We start from the raw sequence: 24,844 nt of genomic DNA, 5'->3' as shown, positions 1-24,844 counted from the left end.
GATTGGCTTCGGTAAATTGCCTGTGTGAATGAGTGTGCGTGGACCAGTGTGATAGACTGGTGTCCCATCCAGGGTATATTCCCGCCTTGTGCCCAGTGTTCCAGGATCCACCATGACCCTGACTAGGATAAAGCGCTTACTGAAACTGAATGAATGAATGACTGAATGAATACAATCTCAATCTGTCACTGTAAATCTAAACTATCAAATCCTTTATACATTTATGAAATCTGGGCTTTCAATGTCATTACTGAATTTGGAAATGATTTACTACACATTACAATGGTAAACATATTGCACTGTGATATAAACACAGAATAGCAAGCATTGAAATGGAAACTCATGCTATACACATGGAAAGATGACATGAAAAATAGCAGAACAAGCACATAATAGGACAAAAACAAACTCAGGACACCATGCAATAAACCCATAAATGGAAGGATGACATGAACAAACATTTAATCTAAAAACATAACATACTATATATAACTACTGAGTTACATAACAGCAGCTCAGCACGTTTTTGACAGCTAAAGTGATGACTTGTGTGTGAACAGAAATTGTTGGGTTGAAATTTCCAGGAATTTCAGGTCATTCATCAACAGCTCAGTAAAGTCTTTAAAGACACTGCAGGTATTACCACCTGTCCACTGACCTGTCTGATCTGTACAAAACATGTACGGATATTACTGTCATGCAGTGGTATATAAGAACATGTATAGCTATTAGTTAGAATCCTTCACACCGTGTCTGCCCTTTATGAGGTAGGACTCTTTCACTTTTCTCCACCAAACAAGAGAAGTGAGAGAAGCAGAATAACACATAGCATTAATGCACAACTTTTTCATGGAAAAAAGTTACAATAAAAAATTTAATTTCAATACAAGGAAATATTATATAGAGGAGAAAAAAAGTCAAACATTTAGCAAGACACTCTACATATTCTAACTTTTCTATTTCCAAATTTAACTGTTATAGAAGACTTCATTCTTCCTAGAAAAGACATGAAAGAAGCACCCTTTTGCAATGTGCAAAAGTTAAAAGATTCATTTACCTTTACAACTCTCTCTGAACACATAGACAATGTCTCCATATTAGTACTCCTTCAGCAACCAAATATGTAGTGTATTAATTACATGAAATTACATGAACACTTGAATTTCTTGTACACTCTGTACACTCCTGCTTTTTGATTGCTTCCTCTGTCTGTTTGTGCTGGTTCCAACAAGAACAAGATCAAGATTTTCCTTAACTGTACATGAAAAATAGGGTGTTTTCATACTTGCCCCAAATACTTGAGTCACCCAGGCACCCAGGATGGATTCATTACTCATTCGGGGACAGGCTTATAATCGCAGGTTTGCTTTCACATTGAAGAATTCCTTCTGAACCACTGACCGAGTGCACAATCACATTTGTGCATGCAGGTTTGCAAAATGGCCCTAGGTTCACCCATTTGCTTTTTTTTTTTTTTAATTAATTTCCTTTAGTACCAACACTCAAGCAGTGAAGAACGGGGCTTTTTGGGTGCATGGTATATCATCTTGCAACAATATTTGCAAATGAGGAGCCATGTTTATATAAGAAAGATTTTAGCCTCTGTAGGATGAGCTACCTTGCTCCAGGCCTATGAAAGTCTACATCAGTAAGGAATTGCGTCTCCTGTGCTGACCATAACAACCTTTTCAGCACCACCACGAAACTTGCAACAGGAAGCAATGTGATTATATGAAACAATCACATTACTCGGCATGCTGTTCAGAGTGCAGATAGCTTCCACACCTGATGCGGACCACACCACAGTTCAGAGGAAGCAGACCCCAGACTACCGTTTTCAAGAGGACCAGGGATCAGCTCTGGACTACTCCTGAGCACAAGGGCAGCTTTCTCAGGGCAAACGAGAAATGAGAAAGCTAATATGGATAAAAAATTGCTTTACTTATATCACTGTTGTAAAGCACATACACATAGCTGGTATTAAAATGGGATTAAGTGGCATTGCCAGAGAGAGATAATCTGAGTACAGGCCACCCTGGACCTCCACTATAATTGACTTATACTCACTACTGAATAGGGCAAACTCCTGTTCTTTTAAAAAAATCCTGAATGTCTTCTGCATATTATTGCAAGTGATTATAAAATATATTGTATACTCACCACTAAATATGTTAAATATGTACAAACAGGATTTATTGTTTTGCCCCAGAAGAGTTTCATACAATGGGCTGTTCGATGCAAATCACATGGTGAGTAATCTTATCCTGATTTTCTAAAGCTGGATTGGCAGAGAAATTTGTTAATGAGTGTCATTAGACGAGTTAACCACAGTTGCATTTGTTAGGTTTTGTTTAGTCACACAAGCCAGACCTCTAGAGAGTCTGGTATGTTTTGTCAATAAATGCGGCCAAGAACCAACTACTTTCACAGAAAGAGGCAATTTAACTCACATGGCAGATAACCAGCCACAAACCTTTTCCCGCAGCCTGTCGGCAAACATGCAAGATTATCTTGTTTACTCAGCAGTGAGCGCGACACAAAAAAGCTCGGTCCAAAAAGCTCACACGTGCATATACACAGAGGTGCGGAAAAGTTGATCAGCCTTCAAGGTTCTGTAGGCTGTGGCCAAAAAAGTGTTTCCAGTGGGTGGAGGGCCTGAACTTTGTTAGAATCCCAGACTAGGTTAAATCTGCTTTATGAAACAGTGTCCTAATGTTCTGTGCTTGTGCGCTGGTCTCTGTGGATTCTTGTCTTATTTCAGGCTGGGTGTCTTACTCTCTGTCAGCACTTTCAAGTTGCAGCCAGTCAGCACTTTTCCACTGTATTGCCTACACAATCAAACACGAGCACATATACAATTACCCCCGTCCCACACAGACACACCAGAGACACTAAAACTTTAACCAGAACCACACTGTTTTATCCAAAATCAACCAGCCACACACACACTACACCACATGCCAACACCTTCAAGAATCAAATGGTTTGTGAATGAAAAGTCAGCATAAGTTTGCTAGATTTTTTTCAGCCAGCTAGAGCTTTCTATCATGTTAATGATTAGCTATTCTAGCAGTCATAGTGCATTCCTTATGCATGAAATATCTCCCCAAACACGTCACCACCAGTCTAGGAGAGTGAAACAAAAGAAACCATCCGGCATGTTTTCAAATACACGTTTACAGCAGCATACCAACCACATGGCTTCGTCATGCCATATGTGCAGACACTTAGACAACCCTAAATTAGGAATCACATATGGCTTTTAGCATAGCTAGGATTTGGGCTTGAATCATCTGCTAAGCAATGCTTTTAGCCAGTAAGGTGACTAGGGAAGACAGAGATACAAGTGCATTTATTGCCTCATTGATGACACAGATTTAACCCCAGGTCAGCAATTATGGGCACTCACTGAAAAGGCCCATGACCTTTGAGAGACACAGTGCATTTCTGCACTTTTATTTTTGCATAGCATTTACATCTATAAGTACTGTACATCAGACTCCATGAGAAAATATGCAAAAAATATATGAAATTTATATTGATTAAAACAGCAAATATAAAATCTATATACATAAAAGCAAACCAAGTCTAGGTAAACTGTGCAGTGTTATCATAAATATATGCAGTATATGGAAGGTACTATGTATAATATTGCCATAAATAACACATGTTTTATGTACTTTAAGTAAGAAACAAATCACAATGTTCTGTTATAAGAAAATAATCAATAACAGGGTGGTGTAATGAGGTGATGTGATTATTATGTGAAGTGATGTTGAATATTTTCCAGAAACAGAATCCTGTTTGATTTATTCCTCTTATAGCAAAGCATTTGCCAATGCTAACAATTTTTCATTTATTAAAGATTTCTTATTTTTGTCTGTTTATAGTTACTTTTAATGTTGGCTAATTGTCCCAAAACAAATTAGTTCCTTATGTTAAAACAGCTATAAACAGTTGTTCTGTCAATTAAAAAAAATGCAATTTGCCATGTTAGCAACCTGAAGACTTTCATGTGTTGGAAAACTTAACTGCTTTACCCATAAATTAAATCAACTGCTTTACCCATAACAAAGCAGTAACAGTGGAGACTTCTTCCAAAAATGCTAAAAGAAGTATTCTCAAAACAAAACTTCACCATATCAACAATTACATGTGAAGCATTCACTATACAAGTTCCTGTGTAAGGGGTTACTCTAGAAATGGTAACGTATTAGAATGATTGCATTAACATTAAACTGTGATTTGCACTGCAACCAGTACCATAGGTGTACCAATATTCATATGGACTGTGAAAATCTGGAAGGTGAAGTATTTAAAGGTGCAATGTTGTATATGAGCTTCTTTTTTATAGATACGCCCCCAATTCCCCTTTACTCCAACACCTTCTCAGACTGTTCAGAAATGAAAAACAGTAAGAAAAATATGTAAGCTTTTACAGTGAGCAAAAAAAAAATGTTGTGTTTTGAAAAAACTTAATGACAAGAAATGCAGTAAAACTACAAGAAACAAATTTATAAAAAAAATAAATAAATCATAAATCATGCTGGATAAGAAAAATGTAAAGATCATAGATCGCCAAATGCAATAGATAAATGCCCGCTGAGGGAAGATGTTATCCAAGAGCTAGGTTTCAGAGAGCACAGCCACCCTGATATAAATTAGTATATAGACTCACTATTCACTGGTGTTAACAACTTGTCGAAATTATTTTAGCTATGAAAGTGGACCGCAGATATCAACTCCACTAAAAACTATTGCCCCTATCAAGCAACGGTAGTATAATCCTTAATATAATCGTTAATATAATTTAGCCACTTGTGATATTAATATTATCTTCCCTAATGTGGTGCAACAAACATTAGGTAGGTTTATCACCTACAGTCCCCTCCAAATGTATTGGAACAACAATTCCTTTGTTTTTACTATACAATGAAAACATTTGGGTTTGAGATGAAAAGATGAACAGGAGATGATAGATTTTCAGCTTTCAGTTCCTGATAAAACCTAAAACATGGCAAGTTTTGTTGGAGCCCACCCATTTTTCAAGTGTTCAAAAATATTGGAACATGTGACTGACAGGTGTTTATTGTTGCCCAGGTATACCCTGTTAGATTGATTGTTTTAACAATTAATAGGTTTAAATGTCTACTCTTGGTCTGAGCTTTGGGTTTTGCCTGTGAAGACTGGATTTGTTGTTAAAAAGTATAAACCAACATGAAGACCAAAGAGCTGTCTATGGGAGAAAAGCAAGCCATTTTGAAGTTGAGAAAGGAGAAGAAATTAGCAGAGACATTGAACAAGCCCTCGGCATACCCACTAAAACAATTTGGAATGTCCTGAAAAATAAAGAAACCACTGCCGTACTAACAACTAGATATTGAACAGGTCGGCCAAGGAAACCAATAGCAGTTGATGACAAACACTGTGAGAGCTGTGTAGGAAAAATCCCAAAACAACAGACAATGACATCACAACATCCTCCACAGGGCAGGGATGAAAGTATCACAAACCACCATTTGAAGAAGACTTCGAGAGCAGAAATATAGAGGCCATACCACAAGATGCAAACCACTCATCAGCAGTAAGAATCTGAAGGCCAGATTGGAATTCAAAAACAAATACAGAGATGAGCCACAAAAATTCTGGAACCAAGATTAACCTCTACCATAGTGATAGAAAGGCCAAAGTGTAGAGAAAGAAAGAATCTGCTCATGATCCAAAACATACAAACTCATGGGTCAAGCACGGTGAAGGTAGTGTCATGGCTTGGGCTTGCATGGCTGCTTCTGGAATGGGCTCACTAATCTTTACTGATGATGTAACTCATGACGGTAGCAGCAGAATGAATTCAGAAGTCTACAGAAACATTCTGTCTTATTTACAGAGAAATGCATCCAACCTAATTGGGAGGAACTTCATCATTCAGCAAGATAATATGCCAAAACACACTGCCAACACAACAAAAGGCTTCATCAGTGGGAAAAAAGTGGAAGGTGTTAGGCTGGCCAAGTCAATCACCAGTCTTTAGCCCATTTGAGCATGCATTTTACCTCCTGATGGGGAGACTGATGGGAACAGACCCACCGAAAACAAACAACAACTGAAAGAAGCTGTGGTACAAACCTGGAAAAGCATCACAAAAGAAGAATGCAATAGTTTGTTGATGTCAGCGGGTTGCCAGCTTGATGCAGTTACTGCAAACAAGTGATATGCAACCAAATATGTTACTAACCAAGTGTTACTTACTTTCATTTACTTTAAGATTATATCTTTTACTATGTTTTTGCTCACCTAAAAATTGGGTGGTCTGCTACCAAGGATCTATCGTCTCATATTCATCTTTTGAGCTCAAACCCAACCGTCTTCAGTGAATAGCAAAAACAAAAAAACTGGCTTTGCTGTTATGATAGTTTTGGAAGGGGCTGTATATCTAAATAATGAAGTAAGGCAATACCTTTAATAAAGAAACTAGATAGATGGAGAGATAGATAGATAGATAGATAGATAGATAGATCACTTTATTCATCCCACAGGGAAATTCACTCTACCTCATTGCTTGAAAGTGACATCATGACAGTCCTTGCTAATGCTAGTTAGCATGCTAACTCTAGTTGAACTCTACGAGGCGTCGTAGATCTTGGGGCAGGGCTTTGTGTACACGGATGGGAATGTGGACAGGGTCAAGGAGTGAAAAAAATCATTCAAACCTTAATGAACTCTACCTACTTAACTACTAGAAATGTAATCCTGACTAATTTTGACTAATTTTGCCTAATGCAGCTTTAAACGATGTACCAGTACAGCAGCCTCAGAACCACAAAAGTTATGGTGGTAATCTCAGTAAGATAATGAGAGAATAAATAATGAAATACATCAATTTTTAATTGATGAAATACATCAAATTTAGTGAGACAGATATAAATCTATCCTACAATTGGCTTTAAAGTTGTACCACTGGTAGAGGTAGCTTTAGTAATTATTCTCTCCTTTTCTGACGCATGGGGAATTGAGTACCTGAAAAATAACTTTTCCAGCTGAACATCCCATGCACACCTTAGACAGATTGGCCTTCCATCTTGTCTCTGAGGGAGCACACATTTCAATTAATTTTGAGGACTGCATTGTCTGTGGAGGCCAGAGGGCTCTTCTATCCTTGACAAACCATCTAAATGAGTTATTTTACTGTGGACCATTTGGAGAGTATCATTTCTTTTGGTCACCTGCCAGATGCTTGCTATCCCTTTCCATCTGTTTTATTATCAGAGGTTTGATTCTGTAATTGTACTGTGACACTGCTTAGAAGTACGGATTGTGATGGATTGCGATGCATCAGAGACACATACAGAGAGAGCTGCTAATGCCTGTACAATTTGGCTACAAGCTCTGCCACGCTGATCATTAAAATTCAAGTAGGTGCAAGGAGACATAGATTTGAACTGTATAATAATGGTGTATGTTGGGAATAAAGGATTTGTCTGAAGCACTGAAGATTTGCCTGAAGATGTCAGCCAGAAATACTGTAATGAAATGAATGGCAATGGCACTGGAACGAAAAAAATGTACTTGACAATACGAAAGTCAGGAAGATAACACATATTGAAAAGTCCCTCTACCCTTCTGGGAAGAAAAAAGAAATGAATGTCAGAGTGGCATTTTCTCCAGAAGGAGAAGAAGCTATTAATTGTGCAGCACTCTGCATGTCTGACAGTGTGGCTTTGCTTGAGAACAGCACTGAGGAGTGTTTGTGATTAGGGAAAAGCAGACAGCCACAGTAAAATAGGCTCCGGATGAAGCCTTCCAAGGACAACATCCTCACACTTAGATGCTCTGCACCAAAGACAGGCAGCATTAAAAGCTGTCATGTTTCACTTTTCTGATAGCAGTTGCATGGGTGTGTATTTTAAGGATTGTTTTAGAACCCATGAGAATCAGAATGCTTGTTTGAAGGATGTATATAGGCTTCCCTGAGCAGACAGCAGTACATTAGACACTGAAAGCTAGCAGAAGAAATGGTTCCACTGATGACTTTAAAAGTGTGACGGCTTCTATCTGCATATTACCCATACACGCATGGCTAACACTCAGAATCACATGTTCCTTTTTTATGTCTATCACACTCACTTTACCCCTCCCACACACACACACACACACACAAAGATCTGTGTCATCTGTTCTTGACTGCTGCTGTAGGCTCCTTTTTCTTGTTGCTGACTCTTATCTATCACACACTGTAAGCCTAGGTGGATAAGAGCAAACACAGAACTCTTATACCACACACACAAAAAAAAAAAAACTTTCATGAGTCCTAATTCATCTAAACAAACCAAACCACAGCAGAATATGGAAGACCATCATAATTTAAACTGCCACACATATGTTGTAGACACTCCTCTCTCCCAAAACACACGCATATGTTATGCAGCCAGGACTCCCACACACATTAACACTCAGTCACACACACACACACACACGCTGATCCAGTATTTGTGGGGACATGTGCCGTCTCCTGTGGGGAGGCCATCTGTACATCATACTGTTCTGTAAGTGTTACAGTAACATTACGCAGAGCTGCCACATCTCTCTCAGTCCCCCCACCCCCTCGCCCTGTGATATATTTTTCTAGTTTCCACACTAGGACCAGGTGATGATTTGTTATAAACAACTTAAAATTTTGCTGTATATGGATATGAGATGAAGAATGTGCCTGTGTGCACATGGGACCTTGTGTTTGTGCAGACAACTCAGAAACTCTCTAATTAGCACCAGGAGTGTGAAATGGAGCACACACAGTGATGTCTGTAATTAATAACGAATGCAGAGACAGTGGACATGCTGGGCTTTAAACAGCATCTATCCAAACAACTTTGTCTTTTCTCACTCTTTGGCCCAGGAACATTTCATACACCTATAAAACTCCAGGATTAAACAAGCACTGCATTTTACTGAGTCTCACTGGTAAAACTCCAACCAGAATCATGGGAGACGCAGTGGAAAATTCTTTAAATGACCAAAAATACGCAGTGTCTATTACAGTAACCTCCCTCTGAAACGAAAGCCCTAAAAATACCATGCTGCACTCATGAAAGGCTTTCCAGATTATACCATTCACAGTTCCCTTAGTTTCAAGCTCTGTCACTGCAGGCAGAGAGCCAGTTGAGCTTTATTGCTTCATGTAGACCTCAAACTTCCTGGGAGGCCAAGAGGGCTTTTTCACTCGACTGCTTCCTTATGATGCTGGCTTGGCCACTCTACCATCCAGAAACGGCTGGTATACGTGATGCACAAGACCAAGGAGTGATTGCTTGACGCGCCTTTATAGAACCAAATGACTGGTTTCAACTGCTCAGGATGAACGCATACAATCTCTCATCATGTAGTACAAACCCTCACATTAAAGCACTTAACATTTGTGCAGTCTGACTCAGTGTCCTGATGTAGCTGTGTTCTTTAAGAAAAAAACTTCAAAGCATACAGACTCTTTTCATGACGAAATCTGCCTCATGCAGCCAGCCGGCGCGACTCTCCTCTTGTTTACGGCTCCCGTTTGTATGAAATGGACCGTGTACAACTTCACATCCCCTGTGAAAGTCAAGTACAACCTTTTTGCCAAAAAAAGGCATTTCAAGAAAATAATGACAGCCTTGTGAGGGAGTCTGGGAGCCTGACAGAGGAGCGGCGGGCGACGTCTTGAAGACTGGGCTGAGGGCACGGCAATAATCACAGCCCTTGACACACCACAGGCACAACAGACTTTCCTCTTCCCCAAGCCCACGGACGCAGCGCCAATCTAGCGCTTCACCACCACACACAACATAATCTATTTGGGAATGCTCAGGGACCACAGAGCCATGCTGGCTTGGCTTGCATCTTTCTTGGATTGGTCTGCGGGAGGAAATGTGATTCTGTCTATGCGTGTGTGTGCGGAGGTGGGAGATTTCAGAGGAAGCATGGAGAGAATCTCAGTGTATACAACAAGCCAAGGCCAGTATGTGCAAACTCAGTTCAATCACGTTCATCTCCAGCAAAATGTTTGATCTCAGGGATGTCTTCAACCTGCACACCTGCAGAACTGCAAAACAGATCAAATCACACACTCCTACAGTGTAGGCTCTCTGTTCAAGTGATGATCTAATTAACTGTCACAGAAAAAGAACAGAAATTGGCACACCCATTGAGCAAGACCTTTGCTTTAACGGTGAATTCCTTGTTATCAGAACTCATTCTGCCGGTACCATCCCTCTGCTGTCCCAGAGCCTCCCTCTGCTTTTCTGATGGAGTGAGTCCAAGCTGGAGCCCAGTTCATATCTTTCCCAACACATGCCATGTGTTTGAACACCTGCATGCTCATTCGCCCTTCACACATTGTAAGGCAGTGTGACACCAGCCATATACAACATCTTTAGTATGGCTTTAGGCAAAGTTAGCTCATTAAGCAACATGCATTAGGCTAAACTTCATCTCTCCCAAGTTACATTACATCCAGCGTTAGTCAAAACAAGGATTTGTATCTAATTCCTATATGCCATGCTTAATGTTCAGTCTTATTCACTACGTAAACATGCTTAATATTAATAATAATCATTTACAATGTACCAACTGTACTGCACAAGTATGTACCAAGGTACTTAATTAGGGTTTGAAGCAGAGACATAAAGCACATGAGGCAGAAAATTGAAAGCCGTCCTGTTCTCTGGTATGTGAAACTCTCAGCATTTACATAGAATTTAAAAAGTTCATTTTCAGCAGTGATGAATTGTCTTACTAATATAGAAAGGATAATGGAAAATGTCTCTTAAGTGAACAGAAAAAAGCGGGTACAGCTCTCCGGATAATTGGCTATCCTGGGGTTCACAGCACAAGCTTTAATGACTCACTCATAGCGGGAAAACATGTGCATGGTTCTACCTTCATTGCAGTTATTACCTGAAACATTTGCACTGATCTGTTTTCATGTTTAATAGACTGTGAACAAAGCACATTAGCTCTGCTCTGACAGATCTAATAAATGTATAGCTCTGCTCCGGCCTTGGCAAAAAGAAATTAGCACCAGCACTAATGCCTCAGGTGAACCACCGAAAGAGTTTAGCACTCCGAAAACTTTACGCTGATGGCAGACTGCAAGGTAATTACATGTTGTTAAACTTTTATAAATTCTTATCATGGATGCATCATAATCTCATAATGCTAAAAAGAGAGGATTACAGTACATCCCTCTATGAATACATTACAAAACTGTAAATTAAACATTTTTGAAGAGTTGTTTTCAGAGGCCTCCCGGAGACAATACTGAGTACTGGTACTGGCCTGAAACTATTTGAATTATTTTATAATTTGATCCACTGATGTATTTTATGCTGTGAACACCTGGGATGTTGGCTGACACAAAACATCTTGCTTGTGAGATTATGACACAACTTGTCTTAAAGCATATCACCATCCCACCTCTGGTGTTCCACATTAGACGGCTTGCAAAAACCAGTTCAGTTACTGAGACGATGTCATCAGTATAAGGTGTCGGACAATGCTCGAAGCTCTGATATCGATATCATATAGAAAATGAAAACTAAATAAACAAATGACAAGGATATTAGTGCGTTCCTCTCCAGGATGCAATGATATTTTATTACACCGTCATGATCCAGCATGCTTTTTATTACTCTGTTTAGTAATAGTGATCCTGTGGACAAAGTGAACTGTCAGTGACAGCTGTCAAAATGGCATTAATTCAGCACCCCACATTTGGCTTTATACCAAATCGAGCAGCAGGGAGGCTTAACATTTTGATCTAAAAAAAAAAAAATAACAGAGTTGTCTCTTAAACCTAAATAAGGATACTCAGAGCACAATCTTTACAAGCAGCAATCTGTGGCTGCTCTAACAGCAAGGCGTGCACCTCTCAGTCAAACAGCCATGCACGCCAGTCCAGCACGAGCTCATTACTGTACAGCTCCGGCCAAAACTACCTTACTAAACAGTGTGTCAGAACAGCCCAAAACCACACAGTATACTCAATAGGATTTCAAAATAGTCCAAAATAATAGCCTACACCAAGCGTAGTATAGCAGTATGTGGTTTACGTCGTAGCCTATGGTTTAGTTATGAATATTAAAACACTTAAGTGTAGGGTATTTGGACAATATTAGGTATATAGTGCAGTAATGCAATGATGTGGCATTTGTGCATGTTATGTTATGTATGTTTGGTGTGTATGTTCTGCTGTATACACAGATCTGGGTGTAACTGCATGTCAGTGTAGTCTGATTGGATATGTGTATTGTAAAGTCAACTCTTGATTGCCCAAGACACATTTCTCCTAAAGGAGACAATAAAGGCTAAGCTGAATGTGAACCTGACTGTGAACTGACACTGGCAGCGTATGTGCAACTTTATACATTTTACAGTCTATTTTCTTGCAGTGGTGTGAGAAAGCAGAGTGAAATTCCTTATTCCTGTGTGAAAGTAAAGACATGTTTCTTTAACAGAAACATGGAAAGCGGGCATCTGCTGAATGACACACCTCAGCGTGCTCAGTCCTGCTTTAATAAGTGACTAATAACATTTAAAAAAAGCCAAACAGACCCACAGGGCCATAAGCTTGTACTAACAACCACCACATAATACCTTCTCTGGTCAGCTAAACCAAAGCTTATCTGAAATTGAATGAAGGGAAAAATGAAAGTATATTTTTAGACGTGTGCCCACTGACTGAGCAGTCATGTTACTCACCGGAGGACACGGAGGAACCTGACAGACTGGAGTTACTCGAGGCTGCCATCTCTCTCCGCGCTCACTTACTCTCTCTCTCCTTCGATTAAGGTGCACTCACAAGATCTGATCAGGTCGTCCATCTCAGCCTGTCACCTTATTTCAACCTGTCCTCTCACACTAACACGCACAAACGCTCCGTGCAGCCCCACACGACTGGCACAAGTCTCGCGAATCAGCTGCGAGCTGCCAGCGCTGCCGCATTTACTGTCTGCCTTCTACCGAGGAGTAAAAATAGTCAGCGCGCGCGCGGCTGTCAAAGAAACATTCAAAAAATATATATGTATTCATATACAGCTGTCAGCTCGTCAGTGGAAAAAAAAAAGAATGGACGAGCTAAAAGTTTAAGCGTTCCGTGTCATGTCATGTTTTCGCCACGCTGCAAAAGAGCATTTTGTTACTGTATGGGCTCCATGTGCCACTTCAGAGCTCGCAGTCAACACTCTCTTCCGCGGTATCCGCCTCCTTACAGTGTGAGAGCCGTGTGGCGCGACTGTGCGCGCGCCTCGGGAACGCGCGCGGCTCCGCGCATGCGCTGTAAGTGGCGCGTGACAGCACCGACAGCACAGAAACCTGGATTAACACTAATATATATATATATATATATATATATATATATATATATATATATATATATATATATATATATATATATTAGTGTTAATATATGCACACACACACACACACACACATATATATATATATATATTAGTGATAATATATGCACACACACACATGTATATATATATATATATATATATATATATGTGTGTGTGTGTGTGTGTGTCTGTGTGTGTGTGTGTGTGTGTGTGTGCATATATTAACACTAATATATATATATATATATATATATATATATATATATATATATTTAAGAACATTTTGCCCGTGTTACAAATTTGGAATAATTATGAAGCTGTTTAACTATTAAAAAGCAAAGTTAAAAGAGATCATTCAAAAAATAAGGGCTGGTAACATGCTATAGTTAGGAGGCGTGATTATCTACAACTCTACTGTATATTATTGTTGTTGTTATATTGTTATGTAAGAATAATATAGTTGTATTCCCAAAACTGCTGATTTCCTGGGATTTTTACACAGTAGTCTGTAGAGCAGGGGAGCCGATCTTCTCCACAAAGAGTCAGTGTGGTGACGGTTTTCATTTCAATCAAACAGGAGCCACACCTGATTCCACCTGTTTAATCAGTTGATCTTGGCTTTCAATAGACTCAGGTGTGGCTTCTGCTTGGCTGGAATGAAAACCTGCACCCACACCAGCCCTTTCCGGATAAGTTTGGACAACCCTGCTCTAGAGTTTATACAGAATGGCAGAATGGCAGAACGGCACTTAAAATAAACAAAAAACATCCAGTTTTGCGAGTGGGAACACCTTGCTTATAGAGGTCAGAGACTGTTTTAAGCATCTCAGAATGCAACTAAAGTGTTGAGGTAGATGGACTACAAGAGCAGAAGACCACATCGGGTTCCACTCCTGTCAGCCAAGAACAGGATTAGGCACAGGTTCACCGAAACTGGACAGTTGGAGGATGGAGAAACATTGCCTGGTCTTCTTCCCCATCTTTCCTATATATCATGACCTACAGATCATTTTGCAAGAGTTCCTTTTTCAGAACCAGTGCTTTAACAGCAGTAGGTTAGGGTGATATCAGTACTTTTAAAATATTATGATTTTTCTTCTCTGCTATCAGTAGAGTCTAGGCCTGCATTTCACTGGGCATCCACGATGCAAACGCAAATAGCTTTAAAAACACAGAGACAGGCAGACACACACACACACACACACACACACACACACACACAAAGACATTTCACATTTGAATCCCATGTCAAATCGCATGTAATCAAACAGGGCTCTTTCTAGCTATATGCATTCTCTTAGGGCCCTGTACAGTTGTAACCCTGTACAGTGAGCTCAGGGTTATTCCCACAGTTCAGTGCCCTACCTCAGTAAGGTTTTAGTATGCTGGAGTAAGCAAAATAAGATGTCTCCTTCTTCCAACTTAGAAGACAAATGTTTTCCATCTAATTTAGAAAAGCATGTTAATTTTCACTAATTTGCTAACATTAACTAGATATATTTAACTAAGTTAAAGTCTTTTTTCTTTGCTAGTGCTAGGTTAGACTGCTATCGATCCCAGCAGCTAACACATTTAGCTAGGCAGTAAGTGCAATTCTAGCTAATGGTAAATATTGCCAACATACAAAGACTGATGGTTTCAGAAACAGAGAAACAAAAAGAATAATCTTCTAATACTTTAAGATAAGTAATAAAGGTCATATTTCACACGAAAAAATATGACATTAGCTTAATTTTACGTGTTAAAAACATGTATTTTTTTAGTACTTTAGTACAACTTTTTACTTTCACTTGAGTACATGTTTTTGCTGGACACTTTCACTTTTAATTGAGGAAGATTTTGACAGAGTATACTATTATACTATTACTGAAGTATAAATTCTCAGCACTTTGTCTACCCCTGATTAAAATATAAGACATATATATTTTCTGGTTATAACGCTTTTTCTGTCCTTTTTGTTTTCCTGGGGGTAGAAATCTTTAATATATTGTTTTATATGTATCTATTCTTAGTCAGAATAAGAAAATAAAGGCTTCATTTGTGAGACTTTGTATTTATGAATAAATAATTACTATTAGCATAATTATAAAAGGAAGTGATTAAGGGACAATTTCATTTAGCTATGACGTTAGTCAGCAAACAGTGGTCACGTGATACAAGTCGCTACTAGATCATGTGATAAACAACGTGACTTGCTAGCTGCAGTAGGCGTAGTAGCATCCGAGTATCAGTGAGTGGGCTCTGCTTTTGGGGTAAGTGCTTTTACTTATTTTGTGATAAAAGTGCATTAGTAGATGATTGAGTTCTGAATTAGTTTAAATGTAATGGCCTGTATGGTTTGTCTCGGGTGAGTGTCATTCTGATGTCTTAATCAGGCTGGTGGAAGACTACACTAAGATGAATCCCTTTATCAGGCTAAGCTCAAATAATTCATGTGTATGTGTATGTGTATGTTTTCAGCTCTTCGATTTCATTTTTAACTCCACCCAGGATTTATAGCCGAGTATTTGCTACAGTTCCTGTAATGCGTTGCTATGAGCTCCTCCTGGCTAGCTCTTGCAGGCTCGGTCATGTTCAGTTAATCAGGCTGATGGGTGATAACAGGAAACAGAACTCCTCTTGTAACATGTTTAAATAATAAAATGTCGATTTTCATGCTTGAAGCTTCAGAATGACGAAGGGATGGCTGGTTGCTGTGCTCCTTGCTGTGTTTTTGGAGTCTGTGTGGTCCAGGGGCTGCTCTTCTTTCTTCTGCCGAAAATCTCTCCGTGTGAGTGGAGGATCTGATGACTCAGACCCTGGATCACCACTCTTCCTCACTCCATACCTGGAACAAGGCAAGATAGAGGAAGGTATGAGTTTGACACAATACATGTTGATGAAATCACCTCTGTGTATGTATTTTATTCAAGATCCAAGACAAGCGCTTTGTAGTTCTTTTCCTATTGCACCTGATGGCTTTAGAATAAATCCGGTGAATGTGAACGTCAAGGTTAAAGGGACAAGATAGTGCTTGGTTTGCTTGCTGTTCTTGGGCACAGATCTTGTGAGATCACGTGTGCTGGTCGAAAGGAAGCTAAATACAAGAAGAAGCATTTTTAATAGTCTGTGCTGCTCAAAGCCAGTTCTGCTTCCTTAAAATCCATACTGAAAGCTAGACGACAGCCTGTTTTTTCCTCTAATGAGTAAAATATAACAATGACAAGACTATGGGAGACAGTTTAACTACCCACATTACTGAAAACCTTCACAGGCTTTTATATATTTGTTTCATTCTTTTCTCTCTGTGCCAGTCAGATGTACTCATCAATTGTGACCTTTCCAGGAAAAGTGAAAACGTTTGAGGTTAAAGACATTATATGAATTGTTCGACCTCATTGTGGGATTCAGAGTTCTGTCTTGCAAGTGTAATCACAGAGAAATTCAATATTAATCCATCCAATATTAATACATCCAATATATTCCTTTATAGTCTTAGGGGAAGAAAGGTAAATCTGGCACCTTAAAGCGTTCTTCAGTTTGTCCCTCTGGAGGAATCTCCAAAAGATGTTCCAAGTAAAAGACTGTTTAGAAAGCTGGAACCATTATTCGTCCAAAGGACTCTCACTAAACCCACCTGGATATTATGAAACTAGGTATTGTTTGTGAAGTGCAATAATGTTTGCCATTTAAATACTTATGCTTTTTCTACATGCTTTTTGGAGTTTTTGGGATGTCGAAAGCCTCCTTGATTCCCTAAGATGAAAAAAAAAAAAAAAGTTTGTCTTCCACTGAAAAATATAAACACATTCTGTCATCTTGGCTTACAGCTAGAAAGCTGAGCTTGGTGGGTCATCTACCTGGTGCTAATGTAAAGGGTTACTCTGGCTATCTCACAGTCAACAAAAGCTACAACAGTAACCTCTTCTTCTGGTTCTTTCCTGCACAGGTAAGACTGTAAATTCAATACACATCCCAGCATTAAGGCATGTTTTGCTAAGCGCTTTGGATTCATGGCATTATATGTACATCATAACTCTTTTTTGCACATGCTGTTATGTGCAATCTTTTTGACTCTTAATAAATAATACACTCACAGAGCGCTTTATTAGGAACACTGTACTAATACTGGGTAGGGCCTCCTTTTGCTCTCAAAAAGGCCTCAATTCTTCATGGCATGGATTCCACAAGATGTCGGAAACATTCCTTTGAGATTCTGATCCATGTTGACATGATTGCATCACGCAATTCCTGCAGATTTTTCAGGTGCACTTTCATGCTGAGAATCACCCGTTCTACCACATCCCAAACGTATTCTATTCTATTCAGAACTGGTGCCTGGGAAGGCCACTGAAGAGCATTGAACTCATTGTCATGTTCATGAAACTAGTTTGAGATGACTTCTGCTTTGTGACATGGTGCATTATCATGCTGGACGTAGCCATTAGAAGATGGTAAATTGTGGCCGTTAAGGGATGCACATGGTCAGCAACAATATTCAAATAGTTTGTGGCATTCAAGTGATGATCGATTGGTATTAATGGGCCCAAAGTGTGCCAAGAAAACATTCCCCACACCATTACACCACCTCCACCAGCCTGCACTGTTGACACAAGGCAGCTTGGCTCCATGGATTCATGCTGTTTGCACCAAATTCTTACCCTACCATCTGTTAGGCCCAGCAGAAATCAAGATTCATCAGACCAGTCTATATTTTTCCAGTCTTAAACCATCCAGTTTTGGTGAGTCTGTGCTCACTGCCAGCTGTTCTTGGCTGACAGAATTGGAACCTGACGTGATGTTCTGTTGTAGCCCGCTCAAGTTTAACTCCATGTTTGACATGTTGTGCATTCTGAGATGCTTTTCTGCTCATCACAATTGTACAGAGTGGTTATCTGAGTTACCAGAGTTGACCTTTCTCATCAACAAGGCGTTTCCATCTGCGGAACTGCCGCTCACTTAATGTTTTTTTCTTTATTGTAGCATTCTGAGTAAACTCTAGAGACTGTTGTGTGTGAATATCCCAGGAGATCAGCAGTTATAGAAATACTCAAACCAGCCTGTCTGGCACCAACAATCATGCCATGGTCAAATTCACTGAGATCACATTTTTCCCCATTCTGATGTTTGATGTAAACCTTACCTGAAGCTGCTGGCCCGTATCTGCATGATTTTATGCACTGCACTGCTGCCACCTGATTGTCTGCTTAGATCATTGCATGAATGAGTAGATGTTCCTAATAAAGTGCCCAGTGAATGTATGCGGGTTATTGTTTTACACTGATGTGAGTTTCTTTGTGCAGAAAAAACCAGAGAGTGCTCCTGTGCTGCTGTGGCTGCAGGGAGGCCCTGGAGGCACATCCATGTTTGGCCTTTTTGTGGAACATGGGCCTTACGTCGTCTATAAGAATCTCACGTGTGAGTACATGTTGTCTGTTGAACATTATTGGTTAGTGCTGTTGACTTTGTTGTGTAGTGTGCCCTATATAAACTCTGTGATATATAAACTCTAAGGCCATGATATTCAAGTGTTTTTAGCTCAGATGTAACAGATATCCTTCTCTCTCTGATCCAAGTGGGCTACAGGGACTTCCCCTGGACTTCCACGTACTCAGTTCTGTACATTGACAACCCGGTAAGTTATTCCATTTCTGTGGATTCGACTCAAGCTCCATTGCCTGTCTGATGCTTATAGGTTATTGTTATTAGAGTATTTAAAACAACTCACTTGTGTGACTTCTGTTTGTGACCTTTGAGTAATTATGCTTACTCCATTAGGTGGGTACTGGATGGAGTTTCACTGATGATGATCGAGGCTTTGCCAAAAACCAGGATGATGTTGGCAGAGATCTGTACAGGTACGCTGGTCAGGAATCTTTCTGTATTTTACAGTAAGGCTTTTCTGTCCAGGATCCTTTTTTTTTAAATTATTTTTTACATGTCTGCTGTTTTTGCTGCATTGCAGTGCACTGGTTCAATTCTTCCAGCTTTTTAGTGAGTTTCAGCCCAATGAGTTCTATGCCACAGGAGAGGTGAGTGGAAAGACAGCACTGTTCTCCTCTCATCCAGTCAGTCACAGTGATAAGAGTACACTCAACGCTTTGGGCAATCACATGAGTAGCTGCACTGCTTGTATTTAATATCATGAGGAATATATTGCACTGTTTTTTTTGCCACAGGTTAACAGTTCTCATAATCTTCTCACCATTTCCTTTGTGGTGTAGTCCTATGCAGGAAAGTATGTTCCAGCGATTGGCTACTACATCCACAAGAATAATCCATCTGCCAAAGTGAAAATCAACTTTAAGGGAGTGGCTATTGGAGACGGTCTGTGTGATCCTGAGATGGTGAGTGGACAGAAGATGATGTATTAAAGACCTGTGTGAGTGTAAGTGTGTGTAAGTGTGAGAGAGAGACATCTTTATAATGAAATCACTTACTCTCCAAGTTACTACGTCCAAGAGTCTTGAGCAGGTAGCCCTCAAGTGCAAGTTGAGGAAAAGTAAATGCAAACCTCACTTCCACGTCAAGGTCATAAGCTGTACACCTATTTACATATCATGAAAAGTGTAGACTTAAGCAATACATCACTGCTGTGAAAAACCTAAAAAACGTGCTGTTTGAATTTAACTATTCGGTATGTAGTGCAGTATTTGGACTGTAGCCATTTTGTAATGGACTTCTTAGATTATATTCTTTTGATAGTTCACAATATTATTAGCCATAGTTCACCATAACTCCAACGTACAATGGAAGCAGAGTAATTGCAAAATACAGCAATGCATAGCAATTTATTTTAGTGCAAAATGAACTTGTCATGATTGATACCAGTGTGGCTAACTTAATATGTATGTCTAAAACTGGCAAGTACAGGCTAGTGGTGTATTTAATACAGAAAATTACAAGTTGCAGGTTACGATCTGATTTGGGTTGGTTGTCTGCTTTTCTATGGTTTATATAGTGATTTATATGGAATAATCTACGTAGTAAACAGTAAAATTATGAGAGAGGTGTGATTTCAGACACAGTGCTGGATTCTGAGTTGTGGTTTCTTTGTGTCAGATGATGGGAGGCTATGCAGATTTCATGTATCAAGCAGGCATGTTGGACGAGCTGCAGAGGGAGTATGTGAAGCAGCAGACAGATGCTTGTGTCAAACTCATCCAGCAGGAGAAATGGATGGAAGCCTTTGAGGTGCACTTACTGTCAGCACATCTTTGCTTTCTAAACAGCTTATCTTGTGCTGAAGATTATAGCTAAATTGTTATTCTAATTAGGACATTTGTTTGTACATTGTTGCTTTTCATGTATAATAAAGTGCTTTCTCTTTCTGTTAGGTTTTTGACATGTTAATGAATGGAGACATTGCTCCTTATCCATCATTCTTCCAGAATGCTACTGGGTGCACAAACTATAATAATTACTTGCAGTGTCAGGTACAGAGACACTTTGACCCCGCCTTTATACCTTTGTGTTTTGAGAAATTACCCAATGTCACAGGGGAGGTTTCAGTGAAGTATTTCAATTATAACTATTCCATAACACTGGGCTCTTTATTGAGACTTAATCCCTTTTGTGTCACTTGAACACTTTTAGAAATAAGGTATATACAGTTGAATGCAAATATTTGCGCACTCTTGCTTTGAAATGATGACACCAATAAAACATTTCATGTTAAGTTGGTCAGTGGTGTATGCTGAGATATTAATAGTGAAACAGCCAAAATGATATTTCTGATATTTCAGAAGATATGTTGCTACTCGTGTCTACTAACAGTGTGAGCTCTTTTTATACCCTTCTCCTGTTTTGTGCATCAGTATTTTTTTTTAGTTGTAGGTCTTGATAGCTGTTTGTTTAATGGACTCTTAGCCTGACTGCTGGCAGCAAACTTCTTGAGGGGTTGAACCTGTTAGAACCTTTCATGCCGTAAAAACGATGAACAAAATAAACATATGTGGACAACCTCGAGTCATTAAAGACCGGAATGAGGTGCATTCAAATAAATTAACTAGAGCATACCAGTTGGGATGCACATTTTCAGCTTGCTGCAATATTTATGCCATGTAATAGGATTTTTAACACGGAACATAAATGGATTTGGAATTCTGTTTCCTAATACTTTAAAATAGAGGTACGCTTATCATTTTCTTCACTCCCCTGTATTGGTAGGGTAGTATAAAAATTGTATGAATGAAGGTAATATTTTCTTAATTGCAAATATTCTCTGTTGTACTGCTTTACATGTAGACTGTTGATGTGTTAGTACAATTACTTTCCTACAGTGTGTGAATGGTGGTGCTGTGTTTCCTGAACAGGAGCCTGAAGATCAGGGGTACTTTAGCAAGTTTGTAACGCTGTCCACAGTGAGAAGCTCCATCCATGTAGGAAACCTGACGTTTCACGATGGCTCTGAGGTGGAGAAACATCTTGTCCAGGACATCATGAAGTCCATCAAACCCTGGCTAGCTGTCCTCATGGACAACTACAAGGTGAGAAGATGCAGAACTATAGTGTTCTTAGTACACAGTGAGCCACCAAGTAGTGCTCCTTGCTTCTGTATTGTAATTGTGACAATGACAATTTTAATGTCCTCTGTGTGTGTGTGTGTGTGTGTGTGTGTGTAGGTGCTGATGTACAGTGGGCAGCTGGATGTGATCGTGGCAGCTCCACTGACTGAACGCTTTCTACCCACAGTGAACTGGACTGGGGCAGATGCGTATAAACAAGCCGAGCGCTTCTTTTGGAAGGTGCAGCCCAGTGACACAGAGATAGCTGGGTACATCCGGCAAGTGAAACAGTTCTACCAGGTAAGCACCTTTTTTTAATACGTGGCTTAGGGCACTATTTAGGGCAATGGTGCTCATACAGAAGTCAGCTTTTGGTGATAGGCATTTTCACAAAGCAGATTTACAGAAATCCAGATATAGACTTAGATCCAGAGGCGACAGTGGCGAGGAAAAACTGCCTGTCACAACATGAAAAGGAAACCTTGCGTGGAATCAAACACAAAAGGGAACCTATCCTCTTCTGCACAGCACTGTGTAGTGGAATTTTAAGTCGTTTCAATGTGCAGGTGTGGAAGAGTAAATGCAAACATTACTATGTTGAAAGGATGTTCAGTATGAGCATATTGGGAATAGGAGGATTGGGATGAGCACAGGACAGTTGTTGTGGTTACAGCAGCAGTTCTTAGAAGGTACATTTCACAGTATTCAGCTGAGAATATCCAAAGAAGTAAGGGAATGTCTTGGGTATAAACTGTTTTTTGGGAAGTGCAAATCTTTAGGGTATCCATGTGGGTTCGTCCACATAAAGTGTCTTGGCACAAATTTAAATTAAAAGAATAATGAAAAAATAAAATTAAAAGATTGTACCTTCTCACTCATTTATGCAAACAGTACTTATATATTTGAGACTCTGAAATACACGTCTTCATTTTCTTCTATTTTTAAGGTAATTGTTAGAGGTGGGGGACACATTTTGCCTTATGACCAACCAGCAAGATCCTTTGACATGATCGACAGATTCCTGTCCACGAGAGGATTTGCCTGATGCTATCCATATGATGTTAGGATGTTTTAATCACCTGTTCTGGAGTTATTCTTTTAGCCATGACTGGTTATTCATGAATCACCACTAAAATGAAATAGAACACAGTGTTTGTATACTTGACCATTTAATGATGCTGTAAATGATTATTCCAGGGAATGTACAGATTTTGTTTCTGTGAATCAGTTTTTGATTAAAGTGAGGTTTTTAAACAAATATTTTTTGTGCACTGTATTATTTATTTATTCTCCTGATTGGTGTTAAGACCAGAGATTGATGTAGTGTCTCTATCTGATACAGAGTGATGTTGGTGAATTGCAGCACATCTGTGGAGTCCTATAGTCCTGCTTTATGAAGTAACTATCTCTTTGCTGTATGGAAAAAAGATGTGATTGTGCTTCCTCCACGATAGAGGAAACCATTATCAGCTTCCACCCTCCAGAACTGGTAGCCTGGAAGTGGATGAGAATTGGCATCAATAATAGTTGGATTTTAAAAAGAATAAAGACAGGCCAATGCCCTGCTTTCTGATGCAACCTAATATTTTTTAGTATTTTGCAAATACAGTATGATTGCATTGTTTTAGTTCTACAGGATCTATGTTATTGTGGTGCCATCTAGTGGTTCAGGTGTAACCCAATACAACCTTTTATCCTTTACCTATTTTAATGCGTTAGAATAATTGGTTCTCTTATTATTCTAACTCCATAATTTTGTTCACAGTATGATACAAATAACCTGGTCACTAGAGGTCAAATATGACTACAACTCTAAACTGTGTTTTAGTAAAACAGTCATGTTTTACAGGAATGTGTGCAATCCTGTAAATATATGGATTACATAGTAACATTACAGAGTGATGGATAAAACGGTTAATACTTACAGTTTACAATTTTCTTTACAGTTTTCTTTACAGTGCTGTTGTCATTTTTGGCACACAAATAGAGACCCTTCGTAGCATAATTAATTAATAGTATAATTAGTAACCTAACCTCTTTGTGTTGGTTACAGTGTTTCCACTACAGTGTTGGTGTTTTAGTGTCATGTAAGTGTTAACATTTTTTAAAAATCATCCTCTATTTCCAACATCACTTCTATATTTTTAGGGTTATATAGATCCATATAGTTGGACTACCACAAGCAAAATTCACATTTGCCATTGTTTTGTCCTGTGCTGCTCTTTAAACGTACTAATCCTTCTTGCTGTATACAGAAAAGCTGGCAGCATATGCTTGTGTAATTAACTACACTTTTTCTTTGCCAGCTAAAAAGAAAATGATTCACATTTACATGTCGGTTTGTTGACGAACCCTGCTTAAGCAGTCTAGAACAGCCTTCTACATAACTACATACAATCTACTGCTGTCCACTGATGAAAAAGATTCTAATACTAGCTGAAATAAGTCCAAATGTCAGTAACCTTACGCATATGCAGCTGTTAGTGGTGGCTCCATGACATCCTTAATGGACCATGCTCTGCAATAATGTAGTGTTTTCCCCGCTGATCAATTAAATACCATGTACATCATGGTAGCAGTTCTCAAAATTTTTGTAGCCAGGGACTTCAACTGTAACCAAACATCACAGATCTCCTCAGAACATAATCCAACTATTCAAATATCAGTTTAGATATTTAAATGTATACAATAATACTTTGCTATTTATCTGAGCCATGAGGTTGTTTTTAATTCCTGAGGTTTCCACTGAGAAAAATGCATTAGGTGCATTAAGTTGATGTTAATTATAGGCCTACTTGTTTTTGAGCTATTGTGGTTTGGATTAAAGCGATTCAGTTCAAGTCACCAGGCTAATAACTATAAGAACTCAATAATATATACAGAATATATTAACATTCATAATAGTGAGTTGTGATTACTATCATTCTAACAAAACAGGAGAAAATCACAGACCCCACTTTGCGGTCCATGGCTTTACAGTGAAATGGGTGA

General features: G+C 39.1%; 2 protein-coding genes across 2 annotated transcripts in view; one reads left to right on the top strand and one right to left on the bottom strand.

Moving 5' to 3' along the window:
* The window catches only part of chn2 (chimerin 2), a 44,387-nt gene extending 31,134 nt beyond the window's left edge, over positions 1–13,253 (bottom strand). The window contains exon 1 of the mRNA XM_026939755.3: positions 12,730–13,253. Coding sequence (XP_026795556.1) covers positions 12,730–12,778 — 49 coding nt within the window. The 5' untranslated portion in view covers positions 12,779–13,253. The remainder of the gene's footprint in view (positions 1–12,729) is intronic.
* Positions 13,254–15,499: 2,246 nt separating this feature from the next.
* Positions 15,500–23,111, top strand: cpvl (carboxypeptidase vitellogenic like). Its single transcript, XM_026940191.3, has 13 exons — positions 15,500–15,619; positions 16,032–16,219; positions 17,177–17,295; positions 18,650–18,764; positions 18,923–18,981; positions 19,125–19,204; positions 19,312–19,378; positions 19,571–19,693; positions 20,409–20,540; positions 20,684–20,782; positions 21,662–21,835; positions 21,971–22,153; positions 22,800–23,111. Exons 2-13 carry the CDS (start codon positions 16,039–16,041, stop codon positions 22,896–22,898), a joined length of 1,431 nt encoding a protein of 476 aa, XP_026795992.1. The 5' UTR covers positions 15,500–15,619; positions 16,032–16,038; the 3' UTR covers positions 22,899–23,111.
* The last annotated feature ends 1,733 nt before the right edge of the window (positions 23,112–24,844 follow it).

The sequence above is a fragment of the Pangasianodon hypophthalmus genome, chromosome 1 (assembly GCF_027358585.1).
Source record: "Pangasianodon hypophthalmus isolate fPanHyp1 chromosome 1, fPanHyp1.pri, whole genome shotgun sequence".
Taxonomy (NCBI): domain Eukaryota; kingdom Metazoa; phylum Chordata; class Actinopteri; order Siluriformes; family Pangasiidae; genus Pangasianodon; species Pangasianodon hypophthalmus.
This window is presented reverse-complemented; position numbering and strand designations above follow the sequence as displayed.